This window comes from Lemur catta, chromosome 2 (genome assembly GCF_020740605.2).
Source record: "Lemur catta isolate mLemCat1 chromosome 2, mLemCat1.pri, whole genome shotgun sequence".
In the NCBI taxonomy this organism is placed as follows: domain Eukaryota; kingdom Metazoa; phylum Chordata; class Mammalia; order Primates; family Lemuridae; genus Lemur; species Lemur catta.
Genome location: NC_059129.1, coordinates 118931176 through 118955637, shown reverse-complemented (window position 1 = coordinate 118955637; position 24462 = coordinate 118931176). Strand labels below are relative to the sequence as shown.

General features: G+C 37.5%; 1 protein-coding gene and 1 pseudogene across 9 annotated transcripts in view; both read left to right on the top strand.

Moving 5' to 3' along the window:
* The window catches only part of EPB41L2 (erythrocyte membrane protein band 4.1 like 2), a 198700-nt gene that overhangs the window by 111269 nt on the left and 62969 nt on the right, over positions 1 to 24462 (top strand). For all 9 annotated transcript variants that reach the window (XM_045544357.1, XM_045544356.1, XM_045544353.1 and 6 more), the window contains exon 4: positions 10337 to 10441. In XM_045544357.1, the coding sequence (XP_045400313.1) occupies positions 10337 to 10441 (105 nt within the window). The remainder of the gene's footprint in view (positions 1 to 10336; positions 10442 to 24462) is intronic.
* LOC123633260 lies at positions 6711 to 7020 on the top strand (annotated as a pseudogene).

Here is a 24462-nt window from a genome sequence, read left to right as displayed (position 1 = left end):
CAATGGACTTTGGGTAATAAGGACATGTCAATGTAGGTTCATCAGTTGTACTACTTGATGGGGGATCCTGATAATGGGGAAGGCTATGCATGTGGAGGCACAGAGGGTATGTGGGAAATCTCTGTATCTTCTGTACAATTTTGCTGTGAACCTAAATCTGCTCTAAAAAATAGTCTAATAAAAATTTAAAAAATTACAGATGCTCAGGTCCCTCCTTTGTACATTCTAATTGAGTGGTCTGATGCTGGGCTTGAATATCTGTGTAGCCATAGCTAAGAACTGCTTTGAGAGGCCCCACATTAAGACTGCAGGAGGTCTTATTAAATGTTTGTTTGACTTTACTCAGTTGACAGCTGCTTCCTAACTCTAATTGGTAGCTGAATTCGTCTGGTTATGAGTTATTTTGAGCAATGCCTAGGACATAATAAGGGCTTGATAAATATTAACTGTAATTATCATTATATTTTAAAATCCTGATTATATTTTTCTCAGGATCTTACCAGTTTTCTTCAATTTTTGATGAAAACACTCAAGTCCTGTACTTTGGATAAATTCCCAATATTGTTCTTATATGTTATCACAAACTTTGTGATTTAGAAAGTCCATAATATAAATACACACCACTTATATATTCACAATTACTTTATAATTGAAAGAACTTGCTTAGACTGAAAAATTGAACTTTAGGAAGCACTTTTGCAAGTAAGAAAAAGCCCACAAGATTTAAAAATGATACACTTTGTCTTGAAATTTTGAATAAACCAATCCCTGATGTCTAAGAATTTATCCTCTTATTGGAGAATCCTCTTGTTGAAGAATCAGAAGAAACAGGCTATAACCAGTTGGGTTACAAAAATGTAGACTATCAAAGATGAATTTATTTACCCTGAAATAAACTCTAGAAGTGGAAAGATAGATTTTGACATAAGAAATCGCAGGCCATTTAGCAGCTGTTCACTTAGAGCAAATGAAGATGCAGATAATTCTTCCTCATAAGCTACGGTACTAGTCCATTAAACTTTTACTACCAAAGGAAAGCATTTAAAGGATGCCTGCAGGTCTGCGTTTTATGAATGGCTGAGCAACTGACACATGTTAGAACAGACAGGGGTGTTTACTGTTATTCTTTATAACTTTAAGCCAAAAAATAAATGTAATTCCTTGCATAAAATTTGTGAATATTTACATTTCATCAACAAATATGGTTTACTTAACAAGCTTTAAGATTGCTCTGGGGCTTTTCTGAGGTTTTCTGCAGTTTCATTCCAGAGCTTGACTTTGGGTTTATCATGGAGCCAGCATGTAGATGAATGGAGTGGTTGGTTTCTGGAATAGCCTCCTGCATACCTCTTTGGATGTGTGTAGACAGAAGTCTTCCAAGTGGGCACCCCCCCTGCCCCTGGTTTTCTAGCTGAATCTTGTGTCCTGAAATCTATTGAAAACCTGTGGTTTGCAGGAAATAAAAACTACAACCACCTTAGAAATAAATATAGGGTGTAATTAAGGATGAAAGATTAAAAGGTTAATGTTATATCATTGAAAGCTAAAAATTAACACTTCTTTACTCTTTTCTTTAAAGGGCCATGTCATAGACTTGTGGTTGACAGTGTGTTTTTTGTTTGTTTATATTGTTGCTGGTAGGATTTCAGGTTTTATTTATTTATTTATTTATTTTTTGGTGCCATTTTCCTCATAGCATAAAGATGAAACACATCTTTCTATCTTGTTTAAACTTAACCAAGTTGCTTATGAGGTGAATTGTGTTCTCAGTTAAGAATTCTGAAATATTTGAAAACCCAGCAAACTGGGGTGAAAAACATTCTGAGTACTGAATTCAGGCTTGAATGAGCTTGGAAGCATTGTGCTCATGAAGTTATGACATGTAAGAAAGGCAAGCACCTCTCTCCTTGAGGAACTAATTAAAGTATGTATGCAGTTTTATTAAAAGTGAGCCTGTCTGCTTCTAGCTACAATGGAGTTTCCTTTTTATTATTGTAAGATGCAGTTACTGGACGGTATCCTTACAGTCTCTTCTAGTCTGGTGTTTGTTTTTGTTTTAGTAGCAGCCTTTTTATTTTATTTTTAGCAATTAAAGCTACATTGAATAGTATTTTGTGTCATTCATGTCAACAATACTGCAAAATTCTCCCAATATTCTATTATAGTCCCGTGAGCCTGTGGAATGGAAAGGAAATGGAGATCTTTAACGAACTGACAGAGGTTTTCCCTTCTCCTTCCCTTCCTTTTTTTTTTTTTGTTGCTAAGTCTCTAAGGAATACTATATAGGAAAAATTTCTTCTTACAATTCTTGTAGTGATTTGTAAGAAACCTACATGTTTACATAAATCTGATAATGTCTATCTTTATACATGTGTACATATATACAGAATTGTCCTGATTAATGAAAATTAAGTTGGAAAAAGTTTTTTTTAAGTACTCAAAAAATAAAAATATGTGATGTATGTGTGTGTATAAATATATATGTCTTTTATATATACTTATATATGTGTGTGTTTATATATTTTATGTATAATACATATATATCTTTTTTCAGTAGTTGAAAAAACTTTTTCAAAGTTAATTCTTATTAATGATCAGGGAAACTTTTCCTAAAAACCTTCCTTTATTATAAATGACTCATTTACTATTGGAATTACATTTTTGAAAACACACAAAATCATTGGCCAGGGTTTCTTTTTGCCAGGGTTTGAAGCTCCCTCAGATAGGTAGGAAAAGAATTATCTGATAAATCATGACCTTGGACTATTTAAGACACTTTTCTGTATGGTTTTATTTGATTTCTTCCACCCCCATAACAATGTATCAGTTGTTGTGTTTGCTCTGTGCATACCTTTCTCTCCTTGGCCTTTTGTATTTGCATAGTGTAGTTTAGAGGTAGCACAAAATACATAGCTCCCGGGCTGTAATGTATGGATTGCATTGTGCACTTCCCGGCACCATCTCCTCGGCACACAATAACTGCAGTGTGGAGGGACCTACATGGAGACAGTGATGGTGTTTTATAAAACGCCAGTGGTGTGTGGCATTGACTGCAATCTGCCGGGTAAGCATTTGTACAAATTCCTCCAAGTTGAGAGGCCTCCAGAAATGTCATGTTTTGGCCTCAGTAATGAATACCACAAATAACAGCACCGGCATGGGGGACTTTGCTCAGCATCTCAGATTTCCAGCCTGCCTTTCTTTAGCTGGGTCTGCAGTAGATTTCATTGCCTTTTTTTTTTTTTCTTTTTAAAAGAAAGTTTCCAAAAGCTAGTCTTCCAGTTTTTTGAATAATATATTTTAAACCCATCTGAATCGTCTTGTCTCTCTTGTTTGGATGTCTCTAATATATCATGTAGTTTTTTTTTTTTTTTTTTGTAAATTTGATACTTGGAAAGTAGACCAAAGAACTTTTTTGTTTAAGTTTTCAACCCATTGATTTTATATTGGTGGTCAGTGGTGTAAGTAAGGTTAGGGGAGAGGCAGACAGGGCAAAAAATAGATTGTTAAGCTTGTTGGCATTTAATATAGAAAGTAAGATTTCTTTCTGAAGTGTACTTGGCAAGTTTTATGAACAGTTGCATGGCTTTTATTGTTTAATGAACTTGGTGTTACATTATCAGGATAGAATTTGATGCAGTTTGTACCTTATAAAGATTCTACTATAAGAGCAGTTACAAAGCAAAGGCATGCTTCAGATAGTAAGAAGAAATGACAGTGAAAGTGATGTCTCAGTGAAGGAATGTGCAAAGACTCTGAAAACAACCCTCCCCACCATCCTCGTCCCTTCTACATAGAAGTGGGACATGAACCTGCGCTTAATAAGAGAAAGGGAAAGATTGACTTTTCTGCTTATATCATTCCTCTAGTTCCCAAATAATATTTAGAAATGCTCTAATTTCCTAAGGAAGAGTTTAACTAAGTACAGTGTAGAATTGTGGAAGTATGGGTCTTTGCTGGTCTTCTCCTACAACCTGGTTGGCAGTGTGTGTTTGGTTTAGTTCCTTGAGTATCTATGAGTTGGTGGCGTGTGAGCTAGATCCAGTGATTGTGTAAGACTGCAAGTCAGAATGCCTGAATTCTAGATTCAACTCTGCCAACTTTTTGCTTGGCATTGTGGCATGGAGCCATTACATTCAAGAGTATTTTTTGGCTTATTAATTAGCTAATTACCCAGTGAGGTGCTATTGTACGAGGCACTCGGGTAAGACATACTTTGTCTTAACTCACTCTCCAAAAGTAATAAATGTCAAAAGAAGTAAAATATAAGAGCAAGTGCCATAGATGCAAAATGAAGTTCTTGAAGGAGAAAGATGACATATTGAGAGATTGGAATAGGCTTCATAGGGAAGGAGAATTTAGAGATTTGTCTAGGAGTAGGGGTGGAGTTTTGACACTTGGAAATAAATCAAGGTAAAAAAGGCAATTTAGAATATGTCATAGTAAGCTAGTAGTTCTCTCTATCTGGGGCAATACCCCCAAATTGCTATAACAACTAATGAACCAGCTCCATGTACTAGTATATTAGGTATAAGTTATAAAACAAAATATCTGTGTGTTTTGCTTGGTTAACAAATGTATTTTTGTAGTCTTTTGTGCAATAGAACTCAAGTTGTTGTCTATAAAAAAACAAAACAGTGAAAATAGAAAATTGCCTTCTTGGGTAGAAGTATAGAATACTAATGTTTATGGATATCACAAGTAAGAATTTAATTCTTTAAAAAGAAAGCCAGAAAATCACACTGGGAAATTAGATCAGTTAAACTCTCTATAACCTTAGTTTCTTCATTTATGAAATAAGGAAGTTGTATTAAATAACTGTGAAAGCTTTTAAACCATATTTAAAATCAATTATTATTTTTAGAGCAGCTCCTGTGATTGCAGCTGCCTTCAATGAATCCGTGTAATATGCCAAACATTTTATTAAGTACTTTAAATACACTTCATTTAATTGTCTCACTGCCAGTATAAGGTGGGTATTTTTATTTTAAAGAGAGGAAACTGAGGCATAGAGAAGTTAAGTAACTTGCATGGTTACAGAGCTGTAAAGAGGTAGGGCTGAGGGTCAAACTCGGGACACTGAACTGCAGTACTTTCTTCCACTGTGTTAAGCATTGGTTATTCTCGAGACAGGTGGTGTGTACTAGAATCTTGGAGGGGAGGAGGAACAATTTCAAGGAACAATTTCAACTCACATGGCCCCGTACATCTTTATGTACCAGCATTATGAGTTGTGCCTTGGTTCCTCGCCCCAAAATGAGAATTATTATTTATGGAGTGTGCTGTGAACAGTGTGAAGGCAAAAAAAGAATTTTGGTGAGCCACTGGATGGTATGGCTATGAGAGCATACTCAAGCAAGTTTGATTGCAGATTAGTGTTATGTTAATAAAACTAGTAACTTGGAACATTGATGTGTAGCACTTTAATGTGTGTCTCCTGATAATCTGACACTTTTTAAAATATAAGAAGAAATATGTTGCCTATTTTGTTTGCCTTTTTGAATTAGCTTCCAAAAGCAGATCACTTTTAGGTTTTAGTTTTAAGAGTAACTTCTCTGGGTTTTCTATTACAATTGTCTTTCCTCATTTCTTTTTATTTCCCTAGCTCATGTGTCTTTCTCTTTTGTTTCGATGTCTTTATTATAGCTATTTTTTTAAATGCATGTTAAACCCTTTTAAATGTTAATGAGCATGAATAATAAATTAGTGGAATAAGATGATTGTAGATTAACTTAATTTTATTTATTTTGCTAGGTAAAGATAGACCACCTTATTTTATGCTTCGTGTGTGTGAAGTTCTTTCACATTTTCCTTCTCTTGGTCTTTCTTGGCCATGTTTCAAATCTATCTTCCAGTTCACTAATTTTCTCTTCAGCTGTGTTGTATTCTGTCCATTTAGATTATAATTTGGTTATTATAGTTTTAAATTCTAGATGTTCTATTTGATTCTTCTTTTCAAAATCCACTTTTTGATAGTCATTTCCTTTGAGATATTTTAAAATATTTGTTTCTTTAAACAGAGAAAACATACTTATTTTGTGTTCTGTACTTGATAATTCCATTATCTGCAGTCTCTGAAGATCTGATTCTGATACTGTGTCTAACTCTCAACAGTGGTGGCCCATTTCCTTGTGTGTTTTATGATTTTCGATTATATTTGTCGGGATTTTTGTCTATGGGAATTATTTGCTTCTGCCAGGTAGCTGGGTCCATCTAATCTTGGACCAGTTTAAACTGAATTCTCTTTTGGCATTTTTGAATCAAACAGATAATGCTAATACCAGTCTCCAAATCTGCATGAGGGCCAGATAGCCGTACAGGATGAATATCCTTTATCCAAAATGCTTGGGACCACAAGTGTTTCGGATTTCTGATTTTTTTATATTTTGGAATATTTGCCTTATTGACCACCCCAAATCCAAAAATCTGAAATCCAAAATGCTTCAGTGAACATTTCCTTTGAGACATGTTGGTACTTAAACAATTTCAGATTTTGGAAAATTTTGGGTTTCAGATTTTCAGATTTCTTTACTTTCTCTACTGTATTTCTTGAGGTATGGTCTGTAGAACAGTAATTTTGCTGTAGAGTAAGTGAGGAAATGTTGTATTAAAAAAGACAGTGAAGGGCTGTACGTTCTCCCTCAAGCTTGGTCTGGCGCCCTAGATCCATTTCTGTTGGTTCAGTTGGTCACCAGACCCCAACAGCCAGAATGGTGAAGCAGATTGAGAGCAAGTATTCTTTTCAGGAAGCCTTGGATGCTGCCAGAGATAAACTTGAAGTGGAGGACTTCTCAGCTATGTGGTGTGGGCCTTGCAAAATGATCAAGCCTTTCTTTCATTCCCTCTCTCAAAAGCATTCCATTGTTGAAGTAGATGTGAATAACTGTCAGGACGTTGCTTCAGAATGTGAAGTGAAATGCATGCCAACCTTCAGTTTTTTTAAAAAAAGGACAAAAGGTGGATGAATTTTCTAGAGCTAGTAAGGAAAAGATTGAAGCCACTATTAATGAATTAGTCTAATGAGGTTTTCTGAAACTATAACCAGCCATTGGCTATTTAAAACTTATCACTTTTTATGTACAAAAACTATGAAGCATGGAAGACTGTAGACCCAACTGCCATCTGATTGTAAGTGACAATAAAATATCAATTCTCCCCTGGAAAAAAAAAAGGTAGTGGACTCTAGCCTAATAATTTTGGGAAACATCAGGTTGAATGATAGGAAACAGGATTTTTTTGCTGCAGAACTTATCAAGCTATCTAATATAAAATTGGAGTTTTGATGTTCAGTAGTTGTGTGCAGTAAGCTGAATTTTTCTTATCCCACGCTACTTCCCTTTTGGGGGATGTGGGGCATATATGTGGAACATCTCATGGGACCAGTAGAACATGCTTTGCTAGATAGAGGTAGGCTTCCTGATACCCTTGGCTGCTGCCTACTGCCTTCTGTTTCTCCCTGTGTGTTTGCAGCATGTTACTCTACGACGTGTGTGTGTGTGTGTGTGTGTGTGTGTGTGGCTATCTATCTTGTATTTCAGCTCCTAAATGGAAGATGTGATTGTATCTGGTAATCCTTATCCTCAGAGTACAACACTGTCATTGAGCAGAGCTCTTGTATCAGGCTGTCTCATAGGCAATTGGTCAGTATTCTTTGGATTAGGTACCTAGTTATGTCCAGACTGGTAGATATGTAATGGTGTCTTTTTTTTTCTTTTTGGCTTCCTACTTATTTTCTGTTGCTACCAGTTGAGTATAAATTTCCTGAGACCATGTATGAGTTATTCATTTCCCCACTGTCTTAACATAGGAACTGACACATGTTAGATGCTGGATCAATACATTAATACATTGAGTCTTTTAGTTTGGCAAGCCCTTACAGTCATCTGAGAGTGGAACAGTGTAGGCAGCAGTCATATTGCATGACTTGTCCATTATGGATGGTTCCTTTCTTCATCTAACTGTATCCTTCAGTATCTGTTGAACAGAACTTGACTCTGCCGGGGTCTATAAACCTCGAGAGTGAAAAATAAGTTCTTTTGAATATGTTTTCTCTCCCTCAAAAAATCATTTCCTCTTCTGAGATTCACTTCGGATGTCATATTCTTGGTGAAGCTGTGGTTTCTCTCAGACACAGTTACTCATTCCATTCTTGGTGTTCCCATAGCACTCCGTACATGTTAAATATCATCTTTCAACACACGCCTCATGGTGGTGTTGCATTTTCATTTTTCCTGCCAGATTTTGAGTTCATCAAGAGTGGAGATGCTGAATGAAAGTTTAAGTGATATGTGTGTGCATTCGGGATCTCATCAAGCATTTGAAATATCTATTTCCTGGAGATGGTAGGAGAGAATAGTAGAGAAACAGTCTGAGCATGTAGATGTTTTGGTGTTTGTTAGCTGTGGGTAGTGAAAGAGCAGCTGGCATCAGAATTCGGTTCTGGTTGATTGTGAGGCACTTTGGCACCCTGACATATCCTATATCTCATTGCGTTAGTTTGATTCTCATGGTGAGCTGTGACATAGCTATTATCCCCACTTTATAGATAGGAAGCCTAGGTGGTTTCCCTGTTGTCACACTTGTCCAGTAATGGTAAATGCTCACAAAATGTCAAATGATAGAACTGGGTCTGCCTCCAGCCCCTGTGCTGGTACCTGTTATACAGCCAGCATACTAACACCGAAGTGTGGCCGTGAGCTTCATGGATGTTTCCTCTTAATATTTTGGGGGAATTCTGTCCATGAGAACATGTTTCTATTTTTGAAGTGGAAACCAGTGAGAAAGTATGATTTATTAATAAAAATTGACTTTAAGCCAATGTTGGAATGTTTTCTCTTTGAACTGAGGTGTATATGTATAGATACCAGTTGTCTTAAATAACCTTTTTAATTTCAAATAGCATCATAATCAATTGTTGTGTATTACAACTGATTTAGTACTTACCATACCCTTTGTGATAGGTTCTATTATCTCCATTTCACAGATGTGCAAACTAAGGCAAACAGAAGTTAAGTGTCTTGCACATAGCTTGTGAGTAATGGAAATGTATTTAGAACTTTGGTACTTGGCATACAGAGCCCAATATTCACGTAAGCTACATTATGTGTACCTTTAATATATAGACATACAAGCACATATGTATCTTAAATGTGTTAATACTTAGTAATTTAACTGGATATTAAATCCTGATTGTGAATCCATAGTGATATGTATAGCACATTCCTTATTATGGTGAAATAATGTAATCTCTGTGGGTTTCTTCTTCCCTTTACAATTTGATGCAATTCTATTCCATTTAGAAATGTTGCTGTAAAAGACTTAATAATAGTATGTATCAGATTATCCTCCTCAAGATATATGTGTGAAGGAACATTAATTTTCACACAATGGATGAACTAACAGTTACACAATTTTGATAAAGGGCATCCATTTTGAGGTTGGAAAAGTCTGATGGCTTGTTCTTTTTTCACTAGCAGTCCGGTGGTGGTTCTTATCAACGCATCTGGGGAGGAGGTGTGTGTCTGACCTGACCTCGCAGTTGGGGTGTCCCAGGGATATGCATCTTAATTGGAAATGAATCACTACTTTGATTATGTTTTGCCATTGATTAGACAATGAGCTTTTCTTCTATGGCTGTCAAAAGGCTTTTACATCTCTGTTCACAGCAGCTTCTTAAATGAAAAAAAAAAAATCTTTTCAAGGCAACAATATGTTAAATCCTTAGGGGCAGTTGACTTATTGTCTAGTTCTGTTATCTTGTATTCTGAAAATTTATCCCAAAGAATGACTACCATATCATTCTCTAGAGAATTGTAAATAGAAGCATAGCTTGTATTGAAAAAAATTCTATTCTACAGATATCATGGAACAAAAATCAAATATCACACTAAATGTTGGTGGGATAAATTATGTTAGGATATATTGAATAATTTCAGCTATTCAGTACTGAATGATTTTCCCTGGGAGTATGCCTTGTAGATGTGTCATGAGCCACTGAAGCAGTCTGAACGTATTTTTGTACCATTTTTAAAATAAGTAAATGAACTGCTAGCATTTTGCCTTTTTAGTCCTTTTTATATTTGCATAGAGCATCAATAAAGCAGAGGGCATTTGACCATGATTTCATTTTAGATTTTATGCTTTGTATGTGTGTGTGTGGGGTGCGAGGGCTAAAGTGAAAAAGATTATGAAACATTTTCATATTGTGAGAAAATTAGAAAAGAAATATTTTATGGTAATTTTCAGTAAATCATGTATCTGATATGCTGTCCTTTACTTACAGTACTTACGGAATCTTTAGTGCTTAAAAAGTAAAAATGCTATTTTTTTCCTCCAGAAACCTGCTAAGGGACAAGTGTTATTTGACAAAGTATGTGAACACCTCAATCTCTTGGAGAAGGACTACTTTGGACTTATGTTTCAGGAAAACCCTGAGCAGAAGGTAAGTGATTTCAAGTTTATTTGTTTCTTTTTAGAACATGTTATATATATTTTTCTTAACCAGTTTATCTCAGTATAAAATTTAGCTTTAACATAACTTATGTGTTATTAAGATTTCACTATAGGAATTTGGTAAATTGAAAAATTATCTTGTGTAGAGGAAATGTCCTGTACCTTTTTGGCATTTTGAATGTGTGTGTGTGTATTTTCCACTTATATCATGAACAGACAGAATGGAATGTCATCAATTGAAAATTGGTGTTCTGGCATAAAGACAACACAGACTTTTAAAAATGGTGTTATCTCAGTCACTTTTGGTTCTCAGTCACTCAGTCTGGCCTTTTGGTACTAAGGATGGCTGGTCAAATGAGCTCACATTGTGCAGCCACCTGTGTGCTAGGTATTCAGCATGCCTGAAAAGCAGGGAAGGAGGCACATTGGAAGGATTCTGTCTGAGGATCCCCAGAGCACATGGCCACAGTGAAAGGGATTACTGTCCAAGATCCAACATTCAAATCACAGTGGAACAGAAGAGTCAATAGAGGAACATGAGTGTGAATTTTATTTGCCTACGTGACATTGTATTTACATGTCCCACTAATGAAATACAGGGTACTAAGTGTGGTAATTATAGATACATTACATCTTCTCAACTTGCTTAGTTTTAAATTCTTGATATCTAGTTTGTGGTTTAATTCCATGTTTAGACTAAAGACAATTTTAAATTGCATGCTTGCCTGCTGAATAGTATGTGAGTATTCTTATTAGAAGTGTGTTTAGAGTACTCTTCTCAGAAATAATAACATATGTGACTAAATAAACTAGGCATTATTTAAGGCTATAAATTACAAGGTGACCTTAATAATGTTTCCAAGCATTTCTCTTCTGTTGGCCCTCAAAGCTGCAAAAGAGAATGTGGTGGAAATTTGGCTATTGGTACCTACTTTTTTTGAGATTACACATTGGTAGGTTCATATGAGCGTTTAATCTTTGTAAAATAGGGAACACAGTTCAGTATGTTGTAAAATTTGTGTAGACTAATGTGTTCTGTTAGTAGAAATAGGATATGCCACATGAAGAAATCTGGTATTTCTGAACACTAGTTTTGCATAAGAAAGAGTAGTATTTAGATAGTAGGATTTACTATATTTTGACAACTTTCAATGTATGTGTCTAATCCGTGTCTTAAACACCTGAATCTCAGACCCATCTACTTAACAGCCTACTGTAGAAGGTCGTTGGCAGTTTCTTCTGTCTGTTATCTAAACATTTAGTATAAACCTTATTTATGTGTTACTGTTTCTCCCTATTACTCTACGAACTCCTTGAGAGTAGAGACCATGCCTTATTTATCTTTGTAGCCTCATCATATTGAGACATTAACTAATGTTTGTTACCTGTGTACCATCTCACACCCATAAGGATTGCTACTGTCGTAAAAACAGAAAATAACAGATGTCAGTGAGGATGTGAAGAAATTGGAACCCTTGTGCACTGCGGGTGGGAATGTAAAATGGTACAATTGCTATGGAAAACAGTAGGGCGGTTCTGCAAAAAATTAAAAGTAGAACTATCATATGATACAGCAATCCCCCTTCTGGGTCTATATCCAAAGGAACTGAAAGCAAGATCTTGAAGAGATATTTGGACACTCACATTCATTGCAGCATTATTCACAATGGCCAAGAGGTACAAGTAACTAAATGTCCATCAATGGATGAATGAGATAAAGAAAATGTGGTTTATAAATATAATGGAATATTATTCAGCCTTAAAAAGAAGGGAATCCTGTCAGATGCTATAGCATGTGTGAACCTAGCAGACATTATGTTAAGTGATACAAGCTAATCACTAAAACACAAGCACTGTATGATTCCACTTAATGAGGAATTCCAGTAGAATTGTGGTTGCCCGGGACTTATGGAAGGGGAAATGGAGAATTGTTATTTAATGGGTTTCAGTTTTGCAAGATGAAAAAGTTTTAGGGATCTGTTGCACAATAATGGGAACACAGTTAACACTACTGAACTGGATGCTAACAGATGGTTAAAATGGCAGATTTTATGTTATGTGTTTTTTTGTCACAATTAAAAAAAAATATTACCTATGTGCAAAGCAATATACTAACTGCTGAGGATCTAACAGTAAACAATGAAGACGTAGACCCTGGCCTCATGGTTGCTTCTGCATATGTTCTAGTTGAAGAGACAGTGAAAAAACTAATTGCCCATTTATTAAATTTTGATTACTGCTCTATAGGAAAAAGTCAGGACACTAACGGGAAGACTCTTCTTAGGCGGGAATGTTGCCTAAGCAGAGACCTAAAGTGTGAGTGGACTTAGGGCCTCGTGTCTGCACCTCCCATGTTCCGTCACCCAGCCTGAGGCAGGAGCAGCTGTCTACTTGAAAATTGGAAAGAAGCCTCCTGCGGTTAGTGTGAGGGGGATGAGAGTAGGTTAGAGGAGGGCCGAGTGTCAACAAGGGTCAGATCACATGGGGCCATGTAGGCTATATATTAAGGCTTGGGTAATTTAGTTTTTCCTAAGAAAATGGTTAGCCATTGATGGGCTGAAGCAAGGATGTGAGATGACCAGTTTTGCCTTTTAAAAAGGTCACTTTGGCTGTTAGTAGGAAAGGGACGAGAAGGGACTTGAGCAGGGGTGGTCACCCAAAACACAAAGGTGGTTTTGATTAAGGTTGTGGCAGTGTAAATAAAAAAGTGAGTAAGAGAGACTTAGGAAGGAGGCAAAATCAATCTGATGACTGACTGGGTATGAGGGAGAGATGGCAGATACCAAGAATAAGTAAAGCCTGGTTTGTGGCTACATGGAGGTGCTCAGTGAGGAGAGAAGGAGGACTTGATGGGAGGGGGAAGGGGATATCATGAGTGTAGTTTCAGACATGTTAAATTTTAGGTCAAATAACTTTTGTAAAGAATAAGTAAACAAATGAACTTAATTTTGGGTATGTCTTAAACAATAGCAGCTAGCATGGAAAATACTCCAGCGATAATCCATCTCAGTGGTACATAGTGCACAAGGTGGTTTTCTGTCCTGATGTGCAATATCATAATATATGTTGAGTTGAGGCTTGTAACCAGGCATAGTTATTTATACTTACCTCTTTTAAAAAGAATCAGAGGTGGCTTTTACCGCAAAAATATTCCAAATAAAGTAGAAATGGCTGTTAATAGCTGATCATTCTGGGATTCTCACTACGCAGCAGCCACAGTTCTTAGCACCTTATATGTATCGTCTCATAGTTTTCAGAATAAGCCTACAAGGTCGAGATTGGCAGCCACACTTTATAAACATAGAAATTTGAGGCATAGAGAAGTTAAACAATTAACCCAAGGTCCTCAGGGCAATAAATGCTGGAGATAAGGTTCAAATCCAGGCAAAACTGGTAGAAAAAATAGACTTTAGATTTTAGGGAAAATGTAACCCTTGTGAACTTTCTGTGAGTCAAGGTAAAAATGGGCACACTGTTTCATAGCTATCATAACCGCAAAAGTGGAAGTATACTGTCTTTCCTCACAGGAATTTTTCATGTTATCGCATTCTGAAAGTCGTCTTGCAAGACTTTACATATAAGGTGTTAAAGGATGTTGTGGGCTGAGTTCCTAGTATGAGTTTCACAGTTGGTGTTTCTGTTATGGCCTCAATAAATTTCAGGGCATGAGCTGACTTATTGATGGTGATTCTGTGACAGTCCGTGCCAGTGCTGCTCAAAAGGGACTTCTTCCTTTGTGTCATAATCATTTGAGAGACAGATTTTTCAATTAGGAATCTTACTTATTAGGAATCTTGTTCCTACCTCCATTCTTCGCAAACACACACACACCCACACCCAAATGCACAAATACACATTAATGCTCATATTTTCTGGGCATGCCATGATTCCTCCCTTCCCAGTTAAAAAATAGTACCATCACTGTTTAATTTGCACATGTGATGTTGAAGATGTTATGGACTATGTTACCAGGAGGGATATGGGATGTCATATCCCTCAGGTGCGTTCGGGCAGAAAACAGATTAACCGTTTGGTCAGGCTAATATTATCAAGTGTATAAATTTCCAGTAATCTAACTCAATTCAATGATAGAGCTAAATATTATACCCTCTCCTAAATACCAGCTGGACAATTATTAGGGCCTAGATAGGAGATACTTTTAAGTTTTATACCTGTCAAGGACTTGTGGTATGAATATTTTATATTGTTACATAAAGGAAGATCTATAAATTTTGGAAATCAGATGAGCAGTTTAGTGTTGACATTCCATTATAGCCACTGAGAATTATGACCAATGTTCTGGATGTGAGCAGGGAAGGGACGTTCTACCCAGAAGGGAAGCAGTGGCTCCAGCATGGGCAATCATGATGTGTAGGAGGTATTTCAAGCTCTCTGGCAGGGCTGGAGGAGGGAGGGGGCAGTGCCATCATCTCCATGTAGGAAAAACCTATGAGCCGCAGGCACATTGGAAGGGGGTTTGAGACTGGTCTTAGGGCTGTGTTTTCTCAGCAAGTGCTTGGTTTCAGCTGGGATCATGGGTTGATTTAGGGTGATTCTGTGGGGAGTGCTGAAGGGAAAGCAGCTGGAAAGATAGGCAAAGATCATATTTTGGAAGATCTTGTATCTCATGCTAAGAAACCTAGATTTTAAATAGGAAGATATATGGCCATATTTGCATTTCAGAAAGAATACATTCTTGGTATCAAGAAAGATGATGTAGGGGGCTGAGACCGGAGGCAGAGAAGTCAGGAGACTATTGTAGTCGTCTAGCCCAGAAGAGAGGAATACTAGGGCAGTGGTGTCAGGGGTGAAGGGGAAGAGACAGATGCTGTGCAGGTGATACCTGTAGGGCTTTATGACTGATCAGCTCTGAGGCAGGAGGGTGAGGGAGGGGTTGAGGATAATAAGTTCCAGGTGTCAGGGTTGGGGTAGCTGGGGAGTTTGTTGGAGACAAACTTTTACACAATGACCTTGGAGGAGGAGAAGCAGTTTGTGGTAGATTAGTCAGCAGAGAGTGAATTTAATTTTCATTTTGCCAAGTTGGACATGTTTGTAGGCTGTTGGCTAGATGATGTTTGGGGATCAGGAAGTTGGTGAAGGCTGAAGAAAATGGCAAAGAATTTGAGCATTAGTGTAAACTCTCATTTAAAGAAGCCTGGCCATGAGGAGAAGAACAGATCATCGGGTGATACTAGAGGATGTGGACCAGCACTTCCAATAGAAGTTTTCGTGATCATGGGAACATTCCAGACCTGCCCTGTCCAGTATGGTGGCCATTAGCCTCATATGGCTGTTGATCACCTGAAATATGGCTGGTGTGACTGAGGAAGTGAACTTAGATTTTATTTATTATCACTAATTTAAGTAGCCTTATGTGACTGGTGGCTATCATATTGGACAGTGCAGAGAGCTTACTAAGGGTTTTGGGGTTGGCAGATTTGCATCAGTGAACATAACTTTGGCTATGACAAAGCCTAAGAAAAGGATATGGATGGTTGAAGACAGAGAAAGTGATGATGACAAAGGGTTCTAGAGTCATGAAGAGGATTAGCTTTGAATAAAGAGGGCAACCTCATCCAGAGTCTGCAAGAAACAGGATAAGAGGTGGTGCAGTTGTTAAAAAATTTGAGCTAAGCAAAGTGCAGCCTAACATTTCTATGAAATAGAGGGTAAAACCATCTGCTTAAGAGTGAGTAGGGTAGCAGTGGGACCAAGAGAGACAGCCAACAAAGGGCTAGCGTGTGAATTTCTGTTAATAGTTCTGCTGAGACTGGCGATCATAAAATTGTGATGGCAGCAGAATATATTTATGTGTTTGTCTCTAATTGCCGTCAACAGCCTGGGTGTATTAGTGGAAAAATGGAGTATTGGAAGGGTTCTCTTGGCTCTGTTCATGGTAGTTATAAGAGGACAAAGGATTGAGAAAACTGGAGGTGCTGATGAGATGTAATCAAGGTGAGTATTCAGGGGGTCTCAGGAAGGAAAGTAATTGAAGGTGAAATGGGCTGATAGGCTGGGGGAAAATAATTGGGGCAAGGGATGGAAGTCCAAAGATGCTGAAGAGCAGGCACAGTGGGAATAAGTGGGCAGAAGACACAGAAGGAGAGGAAATGATTGTATCTTGAACTGTGTGATGGCACGAGCTGGGGTGTGGACATGAAGGGGATGGCTGAAGTCAAGGAGAGATTAAGGTCAGTAAGGCAGAAGTTATTAAGATAAGGATAGGTTTGGGTGGGTTTACCATAGCATTCTTGACAAAAAGATGCTAATAAGATGTAAATAAGAATTCATAATTCCTTATTACACTTTTTAGTTTCTCTTAGGAAATGTGAGATGAAAATACATATAAAATTAGGCACACACTTTGTATCTAGGCTTTAACTCAAAAATTTTGGGGATAAAGAGAGGGGTGTCCTTTCTGAGACATTTACTTTTTAGGAAATGAATGCTCAACTATAATTAGCAATATATTTATCCATGCATAGTCTAATTTGCTTTTATAACTTTTGTATCGTGCAGTTAAAAAAATTCCTGTTTATGTAGACAAAATCCAATCCTCTAGAGATCTAGGCAAAAGAACTCTTATTCTTCCAATATAGATTTGTATGGTATCCTATTTTTTTCACACAGATTTATTAATGTTATACTCACTCGGCTTAATCAGTCCTGCTTTGCTCGAAACCCATGCAGTTTCAACAATAGAATACAGGGGTGTAAGCTTCATTCTTTTTCATACTGAATATTACCTGGATTTATGGAAGTTTTGATACTTACTTTAACTTATAAAGTGAAGGTGAAGCAAAGCCACAATTATTTGTATGAAAATTTTTCATGGAGAGAAAAATCTAAACTGTCTTTTGGTTTTAGTATAGTACTGTATCTCTCATGGTGGAGACACTGAGTTGGAAGGCTTTTCAGTTCATTCTGAGTATGAAAATCTATCATTGTTAGTGTTAAGAGCTTTTAAATGTCTGTTGAGAAATCTCATGTAAACTTGGCTATGGAAAATGTTGTTAAAAATATGTGGAATCAAGAGACATGTTTTTCTTTTACATATGGAATTCCAAGTCCATATAGTTTTTATGTTCATGTCTAAATGAAACCATCATTAAGGGTTTGAACTCTCTTTAAAGCAAAAAGATTGTCTTGAATTTTTGATGTTAACAAAGTTTGGCATTTGGCCCAGGCATTATAATGTCATTTTGCTGCAAGCTGTATTGAAAGAGGAGCTTGTTAGAAATGTAGTTGATATCTACAGCTAACTTTATGAAAATTAGTTGAATTTGTCTAATAGCCAGACCATTTCTCCCTGAGAACCTAGAATTGAAAACTCAAATATTAAACTGTTTGCAAATGTAGACTATTCTTTAACAAAATTCTTTTCAATCCAGTTAAACTTTATAATCCGACATTGTCCCAGCTGTATAGTGAATGTTTCACTGTGATATAATGCCTGTAACTTTTCTCCTAACACCAGCATTATGGTAGAGTTCTATTAGACCTAATTGAGGCAAAGGTATATTAAAGGAGATCTGTTTCAGTGCAATAAATTCCTATGAGAAAATGTAGATTTTAGACAAAACTACTTTTATCCTTTTAACATTTGGTAATACAGTGTGAGTTGGGTTGAATTTGTTAATGTCTCTCACCTGGCCAAATTGGGGATCATCAAAAGCAAGTGAGGAAGGCATGTCTAGGCATTTGGAAAAACTTATAACTCTGGGATCTTAGGGTTCAGCTTGAATGGGGAATTAGGTGAGATAGATGGTTTTTTTGGAGGAAAGAAACTGTTAAAAAATTGTTCTAACACTTGTTAAAACAATAAGGCAGACTTTGTTCAGGACTGTTGGAATAGGTGTAGGGACCATTGCAGTGGGGTTTTGCAATAGACCAGAGAGATTGGGCTCAACAGCAAATACAACAAGGCAGAGTGGGGATTTACAGTCAAGGAGCAGAATGAGGGTCAGTGGATGGAAAATTACTCAGAGGAAACATCAGGAGGTACTTAGGGGGATTCTGGCTAAACTGACCTAACAGGATTCTTGCTGAAGGCAAGCCAGCGTGATCTGACATCACCTGGGAGCTGGCAGTGGATGAGGAACCTGATCAGATATTGAGAGTGATCAGATATCAGGGGAGGATGGGGAAATTATGGCTAAACCAACTTATTAGCAAGATTCTTTCTAAAACTGGATGGTGTGTAGATGGACATGGAAGTCCAAAAGTTGAGGCCTAATTGAGAAGAGGCTTCAGAGGAGCCTGACTAAAGTTTGGTCAAGGGGAGACTCTTTGCCAGAACTAGAAGATGAGTTTTGTGAATATGTCTTGAGTTGTTATCCAGAGTCAGTGTGGTCAAGGCCCTTCTGTGGCAACCACACGCTCAGACTGCTAATAGGATGCTGCCGGTTGATGACTGTGGTTACTTTTCTCTGTCAGGTGACAGTGGTTAGCAAGTGGGATAAAAGGACTGTGGGCCTTGGCATTCTTTGGTACAGCTGGGTCTTGGTAGTCTTTGGTAGAGCTGCTTGTTGTGCCGGGGAGGAGTTGAGAGGCAGATACAGGAATGTGGAAACTGCCCTGCTAGGGCTTTCTGCAGGAAGCTAACCGTAATTAGTGTTTACTCAGTGAAGGCTGACAAGCTAACAGGACTTGAAAAATGTCTCTCTACATTTGGCTTTTGGGGAAAAGACAGGAATTTCTATGTAAAAAGAGATCTAGAGCTGTGCTACTCAAAGAGTGTTCCAAGGACCAGCTGTGTTAGCACCACATAGAAGCTTGTTAGAAACAAAGAATTCCAGGCTCTCACCCTAGACCTGCTGAAATAGAATCTGCGTTTTGACTAGATCTTCACGTGATTCATATGTACCTTTAAAGTGTGAGAAGTTTTGATGTAAAGGATAAAATGTTCTTTTGAGGTAGCAGAATTATAGGCGTTTGAAATGTCACAAAAGCCAAGGGAGTATGGGGTCCTGATAGCCCCATGTGGTTTGTGATCCCAGAGGTGTTCAAATATTCATAGCCACTTAGACAAGAGTTAGGCCAATCCCATTCTTCATGGAAATTTGGACCATGTACTCTGAGGTTCTTTCCAACCCTTTTGGCATCGGATGAATGTAAATGCAGTGTTATTATTCATTATCAAGCTTTCTTTTTCTAGAGGTTTCTGTTGTTAGAGGATAATTGAGAATCATCTTTAACACTTTTTCTGAGAACATGTATTGAAAATGTTGTAGGGAAATGTCAGAAGACTTGGTTAACCAAGACTGTTTCACCCTCAGATTTGTAGTGGATAGAGAGTAGGATTAAGGAGCTTCTCTAACTAACCAATACTAGTACAGCTACTCGCTATGCTGCTTAGTTAAAAAAAAAATTTCTGTAACCTAAGGCAGGAAAAAAACCCCATCTTATTTTGTGTCTTGGATTCTTTTGACGGTCAGGTGAACTGTATAGACTGCCTCTTAGAATAGTGTCTTAAACGTATAATTATAATAAAGTACACAGAGCTATGATTACTAAGTTACATTCTCAAAACAGTAATATAAAATTTGGGATAAAATAATAGGTGTGTATTTTTGTTAATATATTAATTATCAGTATCTAGTATCTACTGTGATTTCAAAATACTGGTTAGCACAAATGATATTTCATATGGAAGTATTTTTTATTTCTACTAGTGACTAAGGTGCCTCTGATATTAACCAGGTTTTTTTCTGTTACATGTGTAATTGATGGTAATGCTAAATTTCAGTTAGAAGTTAGTGAAGCCTGGGCATGGTGGCTCACACCTATAATCCTAGCACTTTGTGGGGGAAGTTGAGGCAGGAGGATTATTTGAGGCCAGGAGTTCAAGACCAGCCTGGACAACACAGCAAGACCCCATTTCTAAAATAAAAACTAGCTGAGCATAGTGCCACATGCCTGTAGTCTCGCTCCTTGGGAGGCTGAGGCAGGAGGATCACTTGAACTCCAGGAGTCTGAGGTTGCAGTGAGTGATGATCACGCCACTGCACTCTAGCCTGAGAGAGACAGAGTAAGACCTTGTCTCTTGAAAAGAAAGAAAAGAAAAAAAAAAAAAGAAGTTAGTGAAAATAAAAATGTAACATTTTCACCTCCAACTTGAGTTCATCACCTTCTGATTTCATGTTCAAAAGTGATTAAAAATACTGATATTCTAGGATCACATTTTAATTTCAGTTTACTTCTGTTGGAAGTCCATTATAGGATTCCTTGTAACTTTTATTAGTCTCTTATTTAACTTGATGTTTGTTCAGAAGATAAATATTTACTGAGTTCATATTTTGGGTGTGGAGTAGGCGCTGTCAGGGAAAGTTGAGAAGGATACCATATTGAGTGAGTGAATGCTCCTGCCCTTAAGTAGCTGGTGAAATACTTTTTGTTTTTTTAATAAACCAAGATAAATTTTATTGAAATCTGATATGGGTGCCAGCTCTCCTGAGTTTTGCATTTTTGCCTATACCTTAACATTTGGGAAACACTGAGAAAATCCATCTTGCCTGATCATGAATCGCCTGGAGCTGTCACTAAAATAGAACTTCTAGGGCTCCTCCCCTAGAGAATGTTGAAGGATGTTCCAGGTGGGCCATGGGTAAATCTGTCTTTTAACAAATTTGCCAGATGGATTCTTATCAGGCAAAATTTGGAAAAGCTTAGCTGGGTAATACTTTAACATGTACGTAGAAGCACTTCGATGAGTCATACCGGTAATTATTTTCATGAGAGAAGGGATTGTGTTATTTATATCTTATCTCCATTTCTGAGAAGAGACTTCACCATAGTAGGACAGCTTTGTGGAAAGGGCTGACATTATCATCAGACAGTTTTCTCTAAGGAAAAGAGTTTGGTTTTCATTTTATCTGGCCCATGAATGGAGCAACTGTATTTTGTTGAACCCAGAGTCTGATTTATTAACTTTTTGTGGATAGGAATATTTATATAGGTATTCTTTAATGTACATAACATATCACCTTTGGAAATACAAAATTATGTGAAGAAGGGATATAGACCAAAAGGTGATAAACTAATTTAGTTTTATTATTGCAAAAAAAGAAGATATATTAAAGGCACTGGGGAAAGTACTTTGCATGCATATTTACTCTTCAGGAAGCAATAGAATGAAATAAGGTTTGCAAAGCACTACCTATGAGATGGATATTGTGATCCCCTTTTTACAGTTGAAGAAATCGTGGGTTACGGAAGCCGAAGAATGGGCCCAAATCAGAGTTGGTAGAAAGTGAGAATTTGACTTCCCTGTATTTCTGACTGTAAAGTCTATATATGTGGCTGTAACAGCCAGACCTTTAAGTCTAATGCATTTTTCTCATTCTCTATGTTATTTTCTATCTTTTTTGTGTCTGTTTCTTGGTCTGCCCAGCCAGCCCTCTTCCTTAAGTGTCAAACCAAGATGTTTATTTTTATTATGCACTTTGTTTATTAGAAAGTTTTATGTCTACTATTTATGTGTAATTGATGATATGGATAATAAACTTGCATTCTTGTAAGTCATTTTAAGTACTTTTTTGTTTTTTACTTGTGAATTTATGATGGTAGGCAGTAAAATTATACCCCACCTACCACCATCTAAGTACTCATTAGAGATAATTATTCAAATAAAAATAAATCTCATAAAAATAATATAACTTGTGATCATTTAAGATGACCACAGCAGGGAGAGGAAGGAAGCAAGCAATGGGTAGATATCAGTCAGCAGGTATTAATTTAGTACTTACTGGTTGCCTAAAACTGCCAAGTACCCTGGGTGATACGAACAACATGGTCTGGTCCAGCCCTTGCCAGCTGCAGTCCTGGGGAGCAGGAAGGCATCCTTAGTCCCTGGCAGAGATGGAGCTTGCAGTGTGGCGGCAAGTGTGGTTAGGAGAGGGCAAACCAGGTAGGTGAATGGAAGGTGTCACACCTGATCACATCAGGCACACTCTGTCCCCTTAGTCTTTGGATGGGGGTGGGAATAAGAAAAGAAGCCACTTCATTCAATATTCTGTCTAGCAATATTGTGGAAAGTGGCCCAAGAGTGACACTGAGTCTGAGTTTGGCTGGCCGACTTGTCACTCCTATTCCTGGGTCTGCAGAACTCTACGGACTCTCACCAGACCCTGTAGAAACTGTCAGGAAATTTGTACAAGGAGTTGGGGCTTTAGGTGAGAACAGAAGGGGCCAGATGGCTGGGACACAGGGTTAGTCCTTGGGGTCACAAGCTTCCACCATCTTCTGCTGGAACAGAGAAGACTTTATTGCTCTTCTGTATCAGGCACCTACACCAGCGGTCAGGCTTCATAAAACTGCAGATCGGGAAGTGTCTGTCTTTAAGACCAGCAGTTCCCTCTCTATTCTTCTTTCTCTGTGTTAATGTTCTGAGGAATTTTTTTTTTCTTTTCCTTTCAGTTTGCCACGAGTTGTCTCTGATTCATTTTTTCTTGCTGTGGTTGTTACTTCCTTGAATGAAAATGCCCCCCACTTGACCCTCCCTTACCTCACCCCCAGCCTCAGACCAGTCTGGCTAGAAGCTGGCTGATGAATTTTTCTCGTTCCCATGCACTCATGGTGGCAGCCGTTTGGCCATTGTGAGCCAGCTGTTGGGTGGGACAGCAGCTGCAGGGCCGGGAGCTGAATGCCAGGCTCTCTTCTGAGGCGAGAATTAGAGCTGCTCCCTCACACAGCACTGGAGGTACCATTAGAGGGTCCCACTGCCCTTCACGTCAGTGGCGCATGCAGCTGGGACACCAGTAATATGAAACTAGGCTCTGGCAGTTCTTTATTGAGAGGTTTGAATAGGTCAGAGCCATGCGTACCTTGGGTCTTTGCTGCCCTGAGTGTGGGCCACGGATGGTGTAGTAAAACCCAAAGAGGCCCATGCAACTCTGCTTTCAAAGAAAGCATCCTGTTGTTATTACTTTTTAATAGTGTAAGTTAATGTTATGTTGTAACATTTTAATACATTAGTAGGACAATAGGTTATTTGCTATGTAACAATAAATATTTTAATTGTTTGCTTTATACATCTGAATAAAATTCTGTTTAATCAGAGATGTTATATTATTTTAGATATTTCTCAGAATCAACAAAGCTGATTTCTTGTAAAGTCACTTATTTGAATCACTTTATTTTATATCAAAAAATGTTTTTCTACTATGTTAGTGATGACTTGAGGATAGGGTGGGAGAAGTATAAAATATATAAACAAATATATATACTTATATCTTTGAAAGACAAATATTTATGTCCTCAGGTGGTTTGAACCTAATAGTTCAAGTTTGGTCTTTTTACTTTAAGATATTATAGGGGTTTCCTAGTATGTTTTTATGTTAGCTTTCCCAAAGGGCAGAAATGAGGGGAAAGTGAAAGGGGGTTCCTTATAATTGTGACTTTCAACTTAGAATGAGGTTAAAAAGAAAGAAGGATGTTATAGTAAGCCCACGAAGGGAAATACTGTCTCCGGTATGACTGTACCTCTCCTTAGCATTGCACAGTTGCAGGGAAGAAGGCTTAAGGGGAGAGAAGGAGTTGGCTTTGGGGGTTGAGAGAATTGTGTTTGGTGTGTATATACTTTTAGCCAATGGTTTCCAATTCACATTTTATCCTTCATGAGTATGAACTGATTATTGCCCTTGAAGAGCTCTCATTTCAGTGAGTGCAGGGACTATTTGCTGGCAGTTCTACTATAGAATAAAGGTTATATGTAGATATGTTATGTTTCATCATTTGGACAAATGTTTCATTTCAGATCCAAGAGAATGAGGCCTATGAGACCCACTTTAAAAGCATTTTAGTGTTTTATTTATAACACACACATATTCACACACATACACACTCAAAACCAAATCAGTACTTAGCCTAGTGAAATGCTAATAGGTGAAAGCTGCTTTGAATAGGACATTATTAAAATATACTTATATTTCCATAAGTATGTGAACTGTAAACTGTTCTGTTTTGGATTCTGGAATATTTCTTGTGGGTTCGTTAACCTTTTTTTTTCTC